The sequence below is a fragment of the Hyla sarda genome, chromosome 4 (assembly GCF_029499605.1).
Source record: "Hyla sarda isolate aHylSar1 chromosome 4, aHylSar1.hap1, whole genome shotgun sequence".
NCBI lineage: Eukaryota > Metazoa > Chordata > Amphibia > Anura > Hylidae > Hyla > Hyla sarda.
In genome coordinates, this window is record NC_079192.1 from 399341152 (window position 1) to 399356674 (window position 15523).

Here is a 15523-nt window from a genome sequence, read left to right on the forward strand (position 1 = left end):
AACGTGCAGACTGCCGTAGAAGAATGTACAGTGATCCCCCGACTTATGATGGCCCCGACATATGATCATTTCAACATATGATGGCCTCTCAGAGCCCATCGTATGTTGAATGCAGCCTCGACATATGATGCTGCTGTGTGTCGGGGCCATCGTACAAACAGCTATCTGACAGCGCTGACAACTTCAGCAACTGACAGTTGTTTAATGTGCCCCGTGTGCCCCGTTCTACCTCCTGTTACTCACATGCTGTCCTGCTAACTCACGCAGGCTTCCACTGTAAGCTCTGTGTAAGCCCCGCCCCCCCAGTGCAGCCATAGCCAATAGCATGCAGCATCTTGCTGCAGGCATCCAATGAGCTGCTCCCCTTCCTTTCCTATAGAGCTGTAGTCGGCAGGATGGTAATGGAGGACATTCTGTCTCCCCTGAAGGTATTTAAAGAACTGTACAGTACTGTATGCGATGTCACACATCACATACAATACATAGACACACTATACACCCCATACATCAATGTTTCCCTATCAGTGTGCCTCCAGCTGTTGCAAAACTATAACTCCCAGCATGCCCAGACAGTCAATGGCTGTACATGCATGCTGGGAGTTGTAGTTGTGCAACAGCTGGAGGCACCCTGGTTTGTTAAACACTCCCCATACACTCCACATACAATGGTCATCCCAGAACCAATTAGCAGTTTCCCATAGAGATATGTATTCAACATACAATGGTTCTGAGGCCCCAGAACCAATTACTATTTTTACATAGACATATGTACTCGACATATGATGGATTCAACATATGATGGTTCTCCTGGAACCAATTAATATCATATGTTGAGGGACCACTGTATACCATTGTATAGGATCGCTCTTCAGGTTCTTAAAGACTCTAACTTTGATAGCCTATCATAATATAGGTGCAACAGGTGCGGCACAGCTCACTCGGTCGCCCCTCCCGCTCACGGACAGGACCGGACCTCAGTCCATATAATCGTAGAAAGAAATGGAATTGTCCAGCGCAGGATGTCAAGCAATACGGTTTTTATTCAGCGGTAACAGTGGGTGATGACAAAGTGACGCGTTTCAGCCGCACTCAGCGGCCTTTGTCATATGACTGAGTGCGGCTGAAACGCGTCACTTTGTCATCACCCACTGTTACCGCTGTATAAAAACCGTATTGCTTGACATCCTGCGCTATACAATTCCATTTCTTTCTCCTATCATAATATGTATTAGTGGAGTTTCTTAGATTTACTCCAAGAGGGTATTATTTCTTGCAGGCAATGCTCTATGGGAAAAGTATGCAAAGTATCTGTCTTAAAGGGTACCTTTCATAAAAATAAAAAAGTTTGATATATTATAGATTAATGTATGCAGAATAACTTTCCAATTGTATGTTATACAAAATATGCTTCTTTCTATTTAATTTTCCACTTTGAAAAAACTATCACTAGAGGTCTCCCTACCAGTCCTGGCCCTTTTTATAGATTTCAGACTCATGCTGGAGTCCTAAATCTCAGACTGCAGCCGGGACACAGACAAGCTCAGCTGGCAGCACTGAATCTTCTCCTCTGTTTACAACTGCATGTGCAGAGAGAAGAAAGATCGGAGCTCAGATAGTAAAATGAATGAGGGCGGAGTCAGGAGAATGCCCTGTTGGGCTATGAGCACAGTGCTGGCTCCTGCCTTTCTGATTGACAGGCAGGGAGCAGTGCTGAGCTTGTCTGTGTCCCGGCTGCAGTCTGAGATTTAGGACTCCAGCATGAGTCTGAAATCTATAAAAAGGGCTTGCGGCCAGGACTGGTAGGGAGACCCCTAGTGGTAATTTTTTCAAAGTGGAAAATTAAACCGAAAGAAGCATATTTTTTAATAACATGCAATTGGAAAGTTATTCTGCATACATTAATCTATAATGTATCAAAAGTTTTTCTTGATGAAAGGCACTCTTTACAGCATACCTGTCATTTCAGGTGATTTTTCAGGATAAGGTGTTCAGTGTGTGTACATGAGGAGCATTGTATAACTTGTATATGGTATTTTTCATCAGATTTCTGCTCTGCAGGCTTCACCTCTAATTTGCAGTTCTCCCAGAGCTGGTGGGCTGAACTTCCTCATTCCCCCTCCATAGACTTGTATTGCTTTGTCTTGCAGACACAGGACAAAGCTCAGCTGATTTTCAGAGAAAATTTCAGCAGCAGAGGGGCGTTATGTTTCATAACAGGAGAAAGAAGCATTTTTTTGTCTTTTAAGATATATGTACAACGTTTATTATATTCACTTGCACTATTGATCTAGAGCAGTGGTCGGCAAGCTGCGTCTCGCGAGCCACATGCGGCTCTTCACACACTTTAATGTGGCCGCCCATGCACCCTGGTAACATACAAGGGCCTGATACTAGTATCAGGCCCTTGTATGCAGAGCAGCAGCAGCCGCATAGTGCCGACCACTGCTGTATACTAAAAACCAGGGTGCCTCCAGCTGTTGTGAAACTACAACTCCCAGCATGCCCGGACCGGCAAATGCTGTGCGGACATCTTGTTAGTTGCAGTTTCACAACAGGTGGAGGCCCCCTGGTTTTTAGTATACAGTATTAGTTTTTACCTGCTCTGGCCGGCCCCCACCTGCAGCCGCACACAGGAGCCGGCCTGGGCAGATAATCATAGGTTTTCCTATGCCGGATATCCCTGTGTCCCGAAAAATCTTTTCGGGACATAAGGATGTCCGCCGGTCACTTACCATTCCCCGGCCTGCGCACGTCCTCCTCCGGTCCTCCTGCGGTCTTCCTGCGATCCTCCGCCTCTCTATGGTTGTACGCACGCGACGTCGGTGACGTCCCGTGCGAACAACCATAGAGGCGCAGGAGTACCAGGAGGACCGGAGGAAGACGCGCGCCGGCCGGAGCCTGGTAAGTGACCGGCGGCACGTCATCTTCAGTGTTCCGGTCACCACTCCTCCGGTCCCGGCACCTACTGCTATGGTCCATAGGCCATAGCAGTAGATGGTGACCCGGGCCGGAGGAGCGGTGACCGGTACACTGTGGGGAGGCAGTATACAGACATACAGCCTCCAGCCCTACACTGTATATGGCTGGAAGCTGTATGTCTGTGGGGGGGGGGGGGGGGAGCTGCCTACCATTGTGGGGGGACTATACTGCCAACTATTGTGGGGGAACTATACTGCCAACTATTGTGGGGGGGGGGGGGGAGCTGCCTACCATTGTGGGGGAACTATACTGCCATCTATTGTTGGGGGGGGGGGGAAGCTGCCTACCATTGTGGGGGAACTATACTGCCAACTATTGTGGGGGGGAGCTTCCTGCTATTGTGGGGGGGGGGGGGGAGGGGGGAGCTTCCTAATATTGTGGGGGAACTTCCTTATATTGTGTGGGGGGGGGGAGCTGCCTACTATTGTGGGGGAGCTGCTGACCTAATGTGGGAGAACTGCTGACCTAATGTGGGGGAGCTGTCTACTATTGTGGGGGAACTGCTGACCTAATGTGGGGGAGCTGCCTACTATTGTGGGGGAGGTGCTGACTTAATGTGGGGGAACTGCTGACCTAACCTAATGTGGGGGAGCTGCTGACCTAATGTGGGGGAGCTGTCTACTATTGTGGGGGAACATGCTATCTACCTAATGTGGGGGGAACTATACTGCCTACCTAATGGGGGGGGGACTACAGGGTACCGTACATCACGGTAGGAGAGGTAGTCTTATACTGCGAGTATATCCCAAACTCTATATTTTAACTGTGAAAGTTGGGAGTCGTCTTATACGCCCAGTCGTCTTATACGCTGGCATATACGGTATATGTGAGGGGTACATGTCAGGGGGCATTAATGTGGGGGCACATGACAGGGGGCATTATAAGTGAGGGGCACATGTCAGGGGGGCATTATATTGTGAGGGGCACATGTCAGGGGGGCATTATGTGAGGGGCACATGTCAGGGGGGCATTATGTGAGGGGCACATGTCAGGGGGGCATTATGTGAGGGGCACGTCAGGGGGCATTATATGTGGGGGCAAATGACGGGGCATTATAAGTGAGGGGCAAATGACGGGGCATTATAAGTGAGGGGCACAGGACATGGGGTATTATATATGGGGCACGTCAGGGGGGCATTATATGTGGGGGCAAATTACAGGACCCCCCCCCCGTCATGTGCCCATATAATGCCCCCCTGTCATGCGCCCCTTATATATAATGCCCCGCTGACATGCGCCCCTCACTTATAATTCCCCCTGTCATGTGCCCCTCAATAAAAACTTGTATTTTCGGTTTTAAAAATGTGGCTCTCAAAATAAATATCAATCGTGGTTTTGGCGAGATTTGGCTCAGTTGAAAAAAAAGGTTCTAGAGGATGCAGGACGTGCATATATGTTCTACACCCTTTCCCGTTGTATAAAGCGCGCGCAGGAGCTGAGTGCACCTCATACCCGGTGGGTCCCCGCTGCTATCAGAAGTCAAGACCCACAGCTAATTTTTGGACATCAACAATTGGGCTGATGTCCGGCATTAACCCTTTAAACGCTGATATCAAAGTTATTGATCTAAAGTGCTGAAAATCAGTTGCTGGTAGCTCAGTGGGGCAGTTTGGGACCGCTGCAGCTAAATTGCAGGGTCCCAATCAGCTGGAGGATAGGCGAAGGGTCCCCTACCCCCCGTCCTGTCCAATTGGCGCTCCACCTCTTCAAGCAGCTTGTAGTAATGGATCACCGAAAACACTGATCGATGATCAGTTCTTGGGATCTGTTAAGGTCCCAGCAATTGACGATGTTAATAGTAATGCAGTGGTCTCCAAACTGTTGATCTCCAGATGATGCAAAATTACAACTCCCAGCATGCCCGGACAGCCGTTGGCTGTCCGGGCATGCTGGGATTTGTAGTTTTGCATCATCTGGAGGTCAACAGTTTGGAGACCACTGCTATAGTGAACTGGTTAGGAGTTGGCACAGATACAAATTACAATGAATTATGTTAGATGGAGGTTTGAGAAATGGCGCTATAGATTTCGCAGCGTCCTGCCAAGCGTTTTTCATAAATGACTGTATTCCTGGGCAGACGACTGCGGCTAAGGTACCATTTGTCATTGCCTAAGCCTGCACTGTCACCTGGACTATTAATCTGAGACATAATTTAATTCTGTTTACGCTGTTAAAATGTATTTATGTCTCATGTTCCTAGTTGTAAATTTGGAATAGGAGCCATTTACCATGTTTTATTGTAGATCAATCTTTGTCCTGCAATTGTATCTTTAGAAAGAGGGTTTAGTTGTTTTTGGTATTGTGTTTTCGTCCATGCATTAAACGCCATTGTTTGTGATCACGATTTATTTGTGAGACTTGGTACTATACATACGTGTGAATTTGCATTAAAGGGGTACTCCGGTGGAAAACGCATTATTATTTTTTTTTTTTAAATCAACTGGTGCCAGAAAGTTAAACAGATGAGAAAATTACTTCTATTAAAAAACCTTAATCCTTCCAGTACGTATTAGCTTCTGAATACTACAGAGGAAATGGTTTTCTTTTTGGAACACAGAGCTCTTGGCTGACATCATGAGCACAGTGCTCTCTGCTGACATCTCTGTCCATTTTAAGAACTGTCCAGAGTAGGAGAAAATCCCCATAGCAAACATACGCTGCTCTGGACAATTCCTAAAATGAGAATAGTAGGGGGGAGAAAATATTAAGGTGCTAATAAAACATAGCTTTTAATGTATAGATTAAAACACACTGATTAAACAAGCGATGTGTAAATAGGTGACAGGGCAAGAATGTCAGCCCTGTAACTAAAGATAGACACAAACAAGGCTGTTAAAATTGCATATGTAGAGATTGCCCCACAGATGCAAAAGCCTAATTAAATAGAATGCTGGTAATGAATAATTAAATAGAATTACTAGCTCTGCCCAACGCGTTTCAGCACATTGTTGCATGTGACCTCATCAGGGGCTGACAGGTATAAAGAAATACAGTCATTGCATATAGTAATTAACATCAGAGAAGAGTGTGCGGCATGTCATGCACTAGTACTCTATACAGCATATAGATGACAGGACCCGGACGCAACAGTTATGGCGTCTATCTGGGATAAATCCTGACGATGTGTGTATAACCCGCAGTGGCGGGGAGCCAAGCGTACAAGCCGGCTGCTAGCACACATGATATAAAGCACACAATTCATAGCACACAATTCCTAAAATGGACAGAGATGTCAGCAGAGAGCTCTGTGTTCCAAAAAGAAAATAATTTCCTCTGTAGTATTCAGCAGCTAATAAGTACTGGAAGGATTAAGATTTTTTAATAGAAGTAATTTACAAATCTGTTTAACTTTCTGGCACCAGTTGATTTAAAAATAATAATAATAATAATAATAATAATAATTTCCACGGGAGTACCACTTTAATGGTGAAATGTTATTTATTTTATTTTTTTTAAATCCAGCTGCTGTATGCGCCACGGGAAGTTGTATTTATTTTTGAATTTCCTTTCTGTCTGACCACAGTGCTTTCTGCTGACACCTCTTTCCATGTCAGGAACTGTCCAGAGCAGGAGAGGTTTGCTATGGGGATTTACTTGTACTCTGGACAGTTCCTGAGATGGACAGAGGTGCCAGCAGAGAGCACTGTGGTCAGACAGAACAGAACTCCAGAAAGAAAGAAAACTTCCTCTGTAGTATACAGCAGCTGATAAGTACTGTGAGGATTAAGATTTTTAAATAGAAGGGATTTACAAATCTGTTCCTGGCACCAGTTGATTTGGAGAAAAAAAAAATGTTTTAAACTGGAGTACCCCTTTAATACTTCACCACCGCCAGGGCTGTCAGAAGATACTGCATTCAGGGCTCAGCTATAATGGGGACCAATGGGGTAAAGAAATAGAACAGAATTCTGTCTGCTAGCACTCACCACTAGGGAGAGCTCTCTACAAAAGTATCTATACAGCTCCCATTGTGTTTTTATCCTTTCCTGCTGCAGCTAATTTTCATTCTCTCCATTTTCTCACATTATAATAGCCACAACTTTTTTGTAGGGCTTTTTTTGGACAAGTTGTATTTTTTTAATGGTGTCATTTAAACCTTACCCGTCATATCACAGGTATTGCTAATCCTGTCTGGCTACAGCATTATCATTTTCCAGCCGAAGCACAGGCTGAGACAAAGTCCAGGAAGTGAGGGCGGGACTAGCACTCCTCTGTGCTCACTCCTGTCCTGTCAGACTGCAGCATGAAAACAGAGAGGAGGGGGTTACAGAGCAGTCTGCAGTGATTGGATGAAGAGGCCCAGCACACCACAGCAGACTCAGGGAGGAAGGGCTCAGTGCTTGCCTTGGACACGGCCCTTTCTGAGCAGTGGATTTCAGAATGAGTGAGCAGCAGAACAGAGGGATTTGTGAGCCAAAAATACAGAAGCTAAAAACATAAAAATTTTTTACTTTTTTAGGCCTCTTTCACAATACCGTTGGCCACCTGTAAAAACTCCAGTCTGAAAGTCCCTAAAGCAGCTGTTAAAATATCCCATTCATGTGGTATCCGGTAAAGTCGATGGTCTTCAGAGGAAGCGTAAAAAGTCAACTGCAAATAAATGGGCACAGAGGGTCCCGACTACTCAACTGTTTTGGGGCTCTGCATGTAAATATAGTTTTACTAAATCAATTACATTTTCTTTATTTTTCTAGTGAATATGGATTTGCTGAAAAAGTGGTGGAAGGAATCTCCCTGTCGGTGAACTCGATCATTATCCGTATCCGGGCCAAAGCCTTCAATGCTTCCTTTGAACTATCGCAGCTTCGAATATACAGTGTGAACGCTAACTGGCAGCTCAGCGACCTGCGATTTACCCGGATACAAGATCCCCAACGAGGAGAGGTAAATGGGCAACCAAAGGGGCAATGTACCTGGTTGATATGTATCCCGGAGTAAAGGGTTTGGGTCTAGCCATGCCAGTATGGTATTACAGCTGGTAACTTCTGTATTTGCTCAGTCTTTTGGTCATGTTAAAGGGGTACATCATTTTTAAAATCAATGGTTAAACAGATTTGTAAATAACTTCTATAAAAAAATCAGCTGCTGTATACCACAGAGGAAGTTGTGTAGTTCTTTTCTGTCTGACCACAGTGCTCTCTGCTGCCACCACTGTCCATGTCAGGAACTGTCCAGAGAAGGAGCAAATCCCCATAGCAAACCTCTCCTTCTCTGGACAGTTCCTGTCAATGATAGAGATGACAGCAGAGAGCACTGTGGTCATACAGAAAAGAACTATACAACCCCTCCTGGAGCATCCAGCAGCTGATAAGTACTGGAAGGATTAAAGGGGTACTCCGGCGCTTAGACATCTTATCCCTTATCCAAATGATAGGGGATAAGATGCCTGATCGCAGGAGTCCTGCCGCTGGGGACTCCCGTGATCTTGCACCCAGCACGCCAGTTAAAATCAGTCCCCGGAGCATGTTAGCTCCGGGTCTGATTACCCGCGACCATAGGGTGGATGGCGTGTGATTTTAACTGGGGTGCTGCGTGCAAGATCATGGGGGTCCCCAGCGGCTGGACCCCCGCGATCAGGCATCTTATCCCCTATCCTTTGGATAGGGGATAAGATGTCTAAGCGCCAGAGTAGCCCTTTAAGATTTTTTTAATAGAATTAAATTACAAATCTGTTGTTTATAAATAAATTGGAGTACTGGAGTACCCCTTTAAACATTATATTGCAACTAGCAAAGTGTGAGGTAAACTGAACTCTTCTAGGCGGTCCCCGGCTTCAGGGCAGGTGCGTGACAAGCTGTATGAGTAAGGACTCTAAATGGGCCTTAAAACGCGTCACTTAGTGTGGTTCTATGTGTTCTGTATGGATTTTATAATGCTTGACTAAAGCCATGGTTGTTTTATTGGAGATTGGACTATATTGCAACTGAAAAAAAAAAATGGCGGACCATCATAAATGAATTTCACTGCATAAAGGTTTAATTTTTATCTATTACTTTTCCTGCAAAGCTACTGGATATAACCATATTTCTCCATTAGGGAATGCAAAGACACAAAGGATCCTGATCTTTATACTTTGGCCTTTTATGCTAAAAACCTATTTAGTCAGATTTTACATAGTATTGAATAGGTTTAGCGTCATGCTGCGGTTTTGTTTCAATCTCCGCATGCCCTTTATACCATTTATGTAGCAATTTACTGTTGCCTCGAATAAGTGAATACAAAACAGTATGGAAAATTCACACGAAAATCATGCTGATATTATTCCCGCGAACATTTCTTGGAAATGCTTCTTTAAAGGAACAGTAAACCTAGAATAGAGCTGTGACTCTCGCTCCACTCCTCCGTCAGCTCCATCTTCTTCCGGGTTCAGTGTGTCGCCAGCCGCAGCGATGTTCCGCCTTGGCTGGTGATGGGCTGTGCGGCAGTGTGATGCATTGAGCCTAGGCGACCAAAGTTGTGGCTTGAAGGGGAAAACTTTTATTATTATTTTTTATCAACTGGTGCCAGAAAGTTAAACAGATTTGTAAATTACTTCTCTTTAAAAATCTTAATCCTTCCAGTACTTTTCAGCTGCTGTATACTACAGAGGAAATTCTTTTCTTTTTGAATTTCTTTTCTGTCTGACCACGGTGCTCTCTGCTGACACCTTTGTCCATGTCAGGAACTGTCCAGAGCAGGAGCAAATCCCCATAGCAAACCTCTCCTGCTCTGGACAGTTCCTGACATGGACAGAGGTGTCAGCAGAGAGCACTGTGGTCAGACGGAAAAGAAATTCAAAAAGAAAAAGAACTTCCTCTGTAGTTTACAGCAGGTGATAAGTACCGGAAGGATTAACATTTTTATATAGAAGTAATTTACAAATCTATTTAGCTTTCTGGCACCAGTTGATTTAAAAAAAATTGTTTTGCACCGGAGTACCCCTTTAATGGGAAGGTGTGAATATAGCTGATCTGGAAGAGGTTTTGATGATGGTGTCAAAGAATTAAGTGAAATAATATATATATATTGTGTGTGTGTGTGTGTGTGTGTGTATATATATGTATGTGTGTGTGTATGTATATATATATATATATATATATATATATATATATATATATATATATATATATATATATAATAATTTTTTCTTTTCTTTATATATATATATATTTTTTTTTTATATGAATATCATAAAAATGTATGTGAACGTGGTATGGTACATGTTCACGAGCACGGTATATGATATATATCATATACTATCTTGCATGTGTACATAATGGATGAGGGAGATTTATCAAAACCCATCCAGAGGAAAAGTTGCTGAGTTGCCCATAGCAACCAATCAGATCGCTGCTTTCATTTTTGAAAAGGCCTCTGAGAAATGAAAGAAGCGATCTGATTGGTTGCTATGGGCAACTCAGCAACTTTTCTTCTGGACAGGTTTTGATAGATCTCCCCAAATATGTTTTTTTGGTGCAAGTGGTCTATACCATAATTTACATGAGACGGATAAATTTACGAAGAATCTCTTATTATTATTATTTTTTTTAAGGTACTGACATTTAAAGAAATAAACTGGCAGATGATCCGGATAGAAGCAGATGCCATTCAGAGTAGTGATCATGAAATAATGAGCGCACCCGTCCGTCTGATCACCAACCAGTCCAAAATTAGAGTCACGCTGAAGAGAAGAGTGAGTGCGAATGGTTCTTTTCTTCCTATCCGCTCTGGAATCTCCATCTCTATGGCTCCCGCCATCTGTCATCCTGTTCTCTCCAAAACTGTTAATTCTTATTTAATGCAGAATTGCTTGGAGGGTAACAATCGGCTGGTAATGGTGAATATGGGATGAAATGCTGTAGGGTAGTGTTCTTCAACCTGTTGCCCTCCTATGACTCCCATCTTGCCCCGAACAGCTGATGTTTGTCATAGCAGGATGGGAGTTGTAGTTTTGCATAAGATGTAGAGCCACAGGTTAGGCAATAATGTTGTATATGAGGGCCCGATGTCCACAGATGGGGGTTGTGCTTACAGCCCAACACCGTGCAGGACGTTTGGCATTTGCCAGAGAACACCAAGATTGGCAAATTCGCCACTGGTGCCCTGTGCTCTTCACAGATGAAAGCAGGTTCACACTGAGCACATGTGACAGAGTCTGGAGACGCCATGGAGAACCTTCTGCTGCCTGCAACATCCTCCAGCATAAACAATTTGGCGGTGGGTCATTAATGGTGTTGGGGGAATTTCTTTGGGGGGCCGCACAGCCCTCCATGTGCTTGCCAGAGGTAGCCTGACTGCAATTAGGTACCGAGATGAGATCCTCAGACCCCTTGTGAGATCATATGTTGGTGCGGTTGGCCCTGGGTTCCTTCTAATACAAGACAATGCTAGACCTCATGTGGCTGGAATGTGTCAGCAGTTCCTGCAAGAGGAAGGCATTGATGCTATGGACTGGCTCACCCCTTCCCCAGACCTGAATCCGATTGAGCACATCTGGGACATCATGTCTCGCTCCATCCACCACAGACTGTCCAGGAGTTGGCGGATGCTTTAGTCCAGGTCTGGGAGGACATCCCTCAGGAGACCATCCGCCACCTCATCAGGATCATGCCCAGGCATTGTAGGGAGGTCATACAGGCACGTGGAGGCCACTCACACTACTGAGCCTCATTGTGACTTGTTATAAGGACATTACATAAAGTTGGATCAGCCTGTAGTGTGGTTTTCCACTGTGATTTTGAGTGTGACTCCATATCCAGACCTCCATGGGTTGATAAATTTGATTTCCATTGATCATTTTTGTGTGATTTTGTTGTCAGCGCATTCAACTATGTAAAGAAGAAAGTATTTCATACGATTAGATCATTCATTCAGATCTAGGATGTGTTATCTTAGTGTTCCCTTTATGTTTTTGAGCAGTATATTTTTGTTTTTTAGTTTGGGACATATTAAAGAAGACTTTCTTGGGCTATAGCTCTAACTACAACCCAAAAAATGGCCAACTATAGGTTCTTAGAAATGGCTGTATTTTTATTAATCAAAAACATCCCAAAATTAAAAAAGTAAGAACATTTTTGACTTTAGTGGCTAATAAAAATAAATAAATTTTTAAGCCTCAATGAATTTCCCTTTATGGAAACTTACCGCTCTGATTGGTCAGAAATCTGCATTTATGTAAAACGGCATCCACCTGTTCAGTCTTCTGCCGGAATCCAGTTTCTCATTAGAAGTAGCGTTGCGGAACTTCTTGTGTGAACTGTTCATTGGAATGTGCATTGAAATCAATGGGAGGCCGCTGCAAATGGAATCCGCGTTTCCTTGTGCGAAATTATGTGCAGAATCTCTGTAGTGTTAACAGGGCTTTATAGTAAGATTGTTTGTTGCCCATAGCAACCAATCACAGCTCCGCTTTCATTTCTCATATTTCTCTGGTAAAATGAAAGCTGAGCTGTGATTGGTTGCTATGGACAACATAGAAAGTTTTTTCTTTTAGGCACTTTTGATAAGTTCCCACCAATAATGTCTTTTTAATTTTTGGCATGTGTTCTAATTCATGTTCTGTTTTCACAGCTAAAAGATTGTAACGTGTTGGCATCCAAACTGGTCCTGGTACTGGACGACTTGTTGTGGGTGCTGACGGACTCTCAGCTTAAAGCCATGGTCCAGTACGCCAAGTCCCTAAGTGAAGCAATAGAGAAGTCCACAGCACAGAGGAAGAGTATGGCCGCCTCCGCAGAGCCCGCACAGGTAAGCGGATTATATTCATGGTTTCTTTTGTTGAGTACAGTGGTCCCTCAACATACGATGGTAATCCCTTCCAAATGGACCATCGTTTGTTGAAACCATCGTATGTTGAGGGATCCGTGCAATGTAAAGTATAGGACAGTGGTCTACAACCTGCGGACCTCCAGATGTTGCAAAACTACAACACCCAGCATGCCCGGACAGCCAACGGCTGTCCGGGCATGCTGGGAGTTGCAGTTTTGCAACATCTGGACGTCCGCAGGTTGAAGACCACTGGTATTGGAGGTTATACTCACGTGTCCCCGCCGCTCCGGACCGTCACCACTGCCCTGGATGTCGCCCTCCGTCACTGTTGTCGCGTCCCCGGGGTGTCCCCGACGCTCCGGCAAGGCCTCTGCTTCCCCGGCATCCTCGCTCTCTGTCGCCGCCATCACGTCGCTCCTATTGGATGACGGGACGGCGTGCGCAGCGACGTGATGACGACTATGAAGAGTGCCGACGATGCAGGGGATCCTCTAGAGTACGCGCTGTAGCCCCGAGGACAGGTAAATGATCGTCAGCGGACCACACGGGGCCATGGTAGGTCGAGGGGTCACTGCTTTACATTCCCCAATTTTGTTACCAACAATATCTTATTCTTAGTCCTATAGTTGTGCCGATATTTTTGTTACAATCGTTTAGCCCTGTTATTGGATAGCTGCTTTATATTCCCCTTTTTCTGTTTTGCTTGAGCAGCGTTTGTGTATTATAAAAAGATTGAATGAATTTTTCTGAGTTTACTGATCATTCTGTGCAGATCCAGAGTAGAATCTCAAATGTTCAAAGCAGATGAGTAAGAAGTTGGTCACGGTCTCTTTACAGGGGTACTCCGGTGGAAATGTATTTTTTTTTTTTTTTAATCAACTGGTGCCAGAAAGTGTAGTGTAGTGTTATTAAAAAACCTTAATCATTCCAGTACTTATCACCTGTGGTTAAGATCCACAGGAAGTTCTTTTCTTTTTGAATGTCCTTTCTGTCTGACCACAGTGCTCTCTGCTGACACCTCTGACCATTTTAGGAACTGTCAAGAGTAGGAGCAAATCCCCATAGCAAGCCTCTCCTGCTCTGGACAGTTCCTAAAATGGACAGAGGTGTCAGCAGAGAGCACTGTGGTCAGACAGAGAGGAAATTCAAGATTTTTAAACCTTACTTAGTTGTGAGACCTCAGTGTTTTCTCATAGGTCAATGAAAAACAGGTACCCCATGGGCATATTTAGGCAGTCAGGAGAGGGTTTTCTCAGCCACATGACAACTTCTCATATATGGTAGCTGGGACACAGGTACCGGGACACTACAGCAGTAACAGAAACGTCCCCTATTAGAACCTCCCCTCTGTAAGATATAGCAGGGTCTTATGTTAGGGTTGTGCTGGCATTCTTCTACATGGGCGTTGATTGTGTTGCTTGTCACATGATAACCTCTCGTTTTGTTGCATGTTAACCCTTTAATGTTATCAAAGATGACATTGACGACTTTATTATCCTCCTCAGAGTTGGACACCTCCCACCAGCGCCCAGCAAATAAAGACCCAACAAACCTCTGCAGAACAGAACCAAGCCATTCTGAAGCTCTTCCAAGATTTCGATGTGAAGGAAACCTCCTATCATCTTATTATATCCCACCTGGATCTACACATCTGTGATGACATTCACTCCAAGGAAAAAGGTGACCAATCCAAAGGCTTTTCATTCATTTTGTATATCTCCCCGACAGACAACTTTGACAAAGAATCAGGGGGTTTGTAATGCAAAAATGTACATGCATGTATACAGATGTGTCCATCCATAAGGGGTTATCCAGTTATTTAAAGAGGTTATCCAGAAATAGAAAAACAGGGCTACTTTCTATCAGAAACCGCTCCCCGTCTGTCTCCAGGTTGGGTGTGGTTCTGCAGCTCAGTTCCATTGAAGTGAATGGAGCCAAGTTGTAAAACCACACCCAACCTGGAGACAGACGTGGAGCTGTTCTTGAAAGATATTAGCTGTGTTTTTCTTTTCCTGGATAACCACTTTAACCTCTTAAGGACGCAGGGCGTACCTGTACGCCCTGCGCCCGGTCCCGGTGTTTAAAACGGGGTCACGCCGTGACCCCGCATCACACTGGGTTGGTCCCGGCTGCTAATGATTCGCTAATGATCATTAGCAGCCGGGACCCTGGGCTAACAGCATGCGGCACAGATCGTTGTGCCTCATGCCATTAACCCTTCAGACGCGGCAATCAAAGTTGATTGCTGCATCGAAAATGAAAGCTTCCCGGCAGCTCAGTCAGGCTGATCGGGACTATCGCGATAAAATTGCGATGTCCCGATCAGCTAGGACATGAGCGGAGGCCCCCTTACCTTGCTACAGGCTTGAGCAATCAACCCCCTATTACGCTGATCCATGCAAAGCTATGGCTTTGCAGGGATCAGGGTAGAAGATCAGTGTGTGCAGTGTTATAGCCCCCTATGGGAGCTATAACACTGTAAAAAAAAAAAGTTAATAAAGGTAATTTAACCCCTTCCCTAATAAAAGTTTGAATCACCCCCCTTTTCCCATAAAAAAAAAGTGTAAATAAAAATAAACATGTGGTATCGCCGCGTGCGTAAATGTCCAAACTATAAAAATATATCATTAATTAAACTGCACGGTCAATGGCGTACGCGCAAAAAATTAAAAAGTCCAAAATAGCGTATTTTTGGTCACTTTTTATATCATAAAAAAAATGAATAAAAAGTGATCAAAAATACCAATCAATGCAAAAATGGTACTGATTAGAGATGAGCGAACTTACAGTAAATTCG

At 44.4% G+C, this 15523-nt stretch overlaps 1 protein-coding gene across 4 annotated transcripts in view; it reads left to right on the forward strand.

The window, feature by feature from the left end:
• Positions 1 to 15523, forward strand: part of BLTP3B (bridge-like lipid transfer protein family member 3B) — a 154509-nt gene that overhangs the window by 81458 nt on the left and 57528 nt on the right. For all 4 annotated transcript variants that reach the window (XM_056517317.1, XM_056517321.1, XM_056517319.1 and 1 more), the window contains 4 exons: positions 7674 to 7863; positions 10511 to 10651; positions 12529 to 12705; positions 14232 to 14406. In XM_056517317.1, the coding sequence (XP_056373292.1) occupies positions 7674 to 7863; positions 10511 to 10651; positions 12529 to 12705; positions 14232 to 14406 (683 nt within the window). The remainder of the gene's footprint in view (positions 1 to 7673; positions 7864 to 10510; positions 10652 to 12528; positions 12706 to 14231; positions 14407 to 15523) is intronic.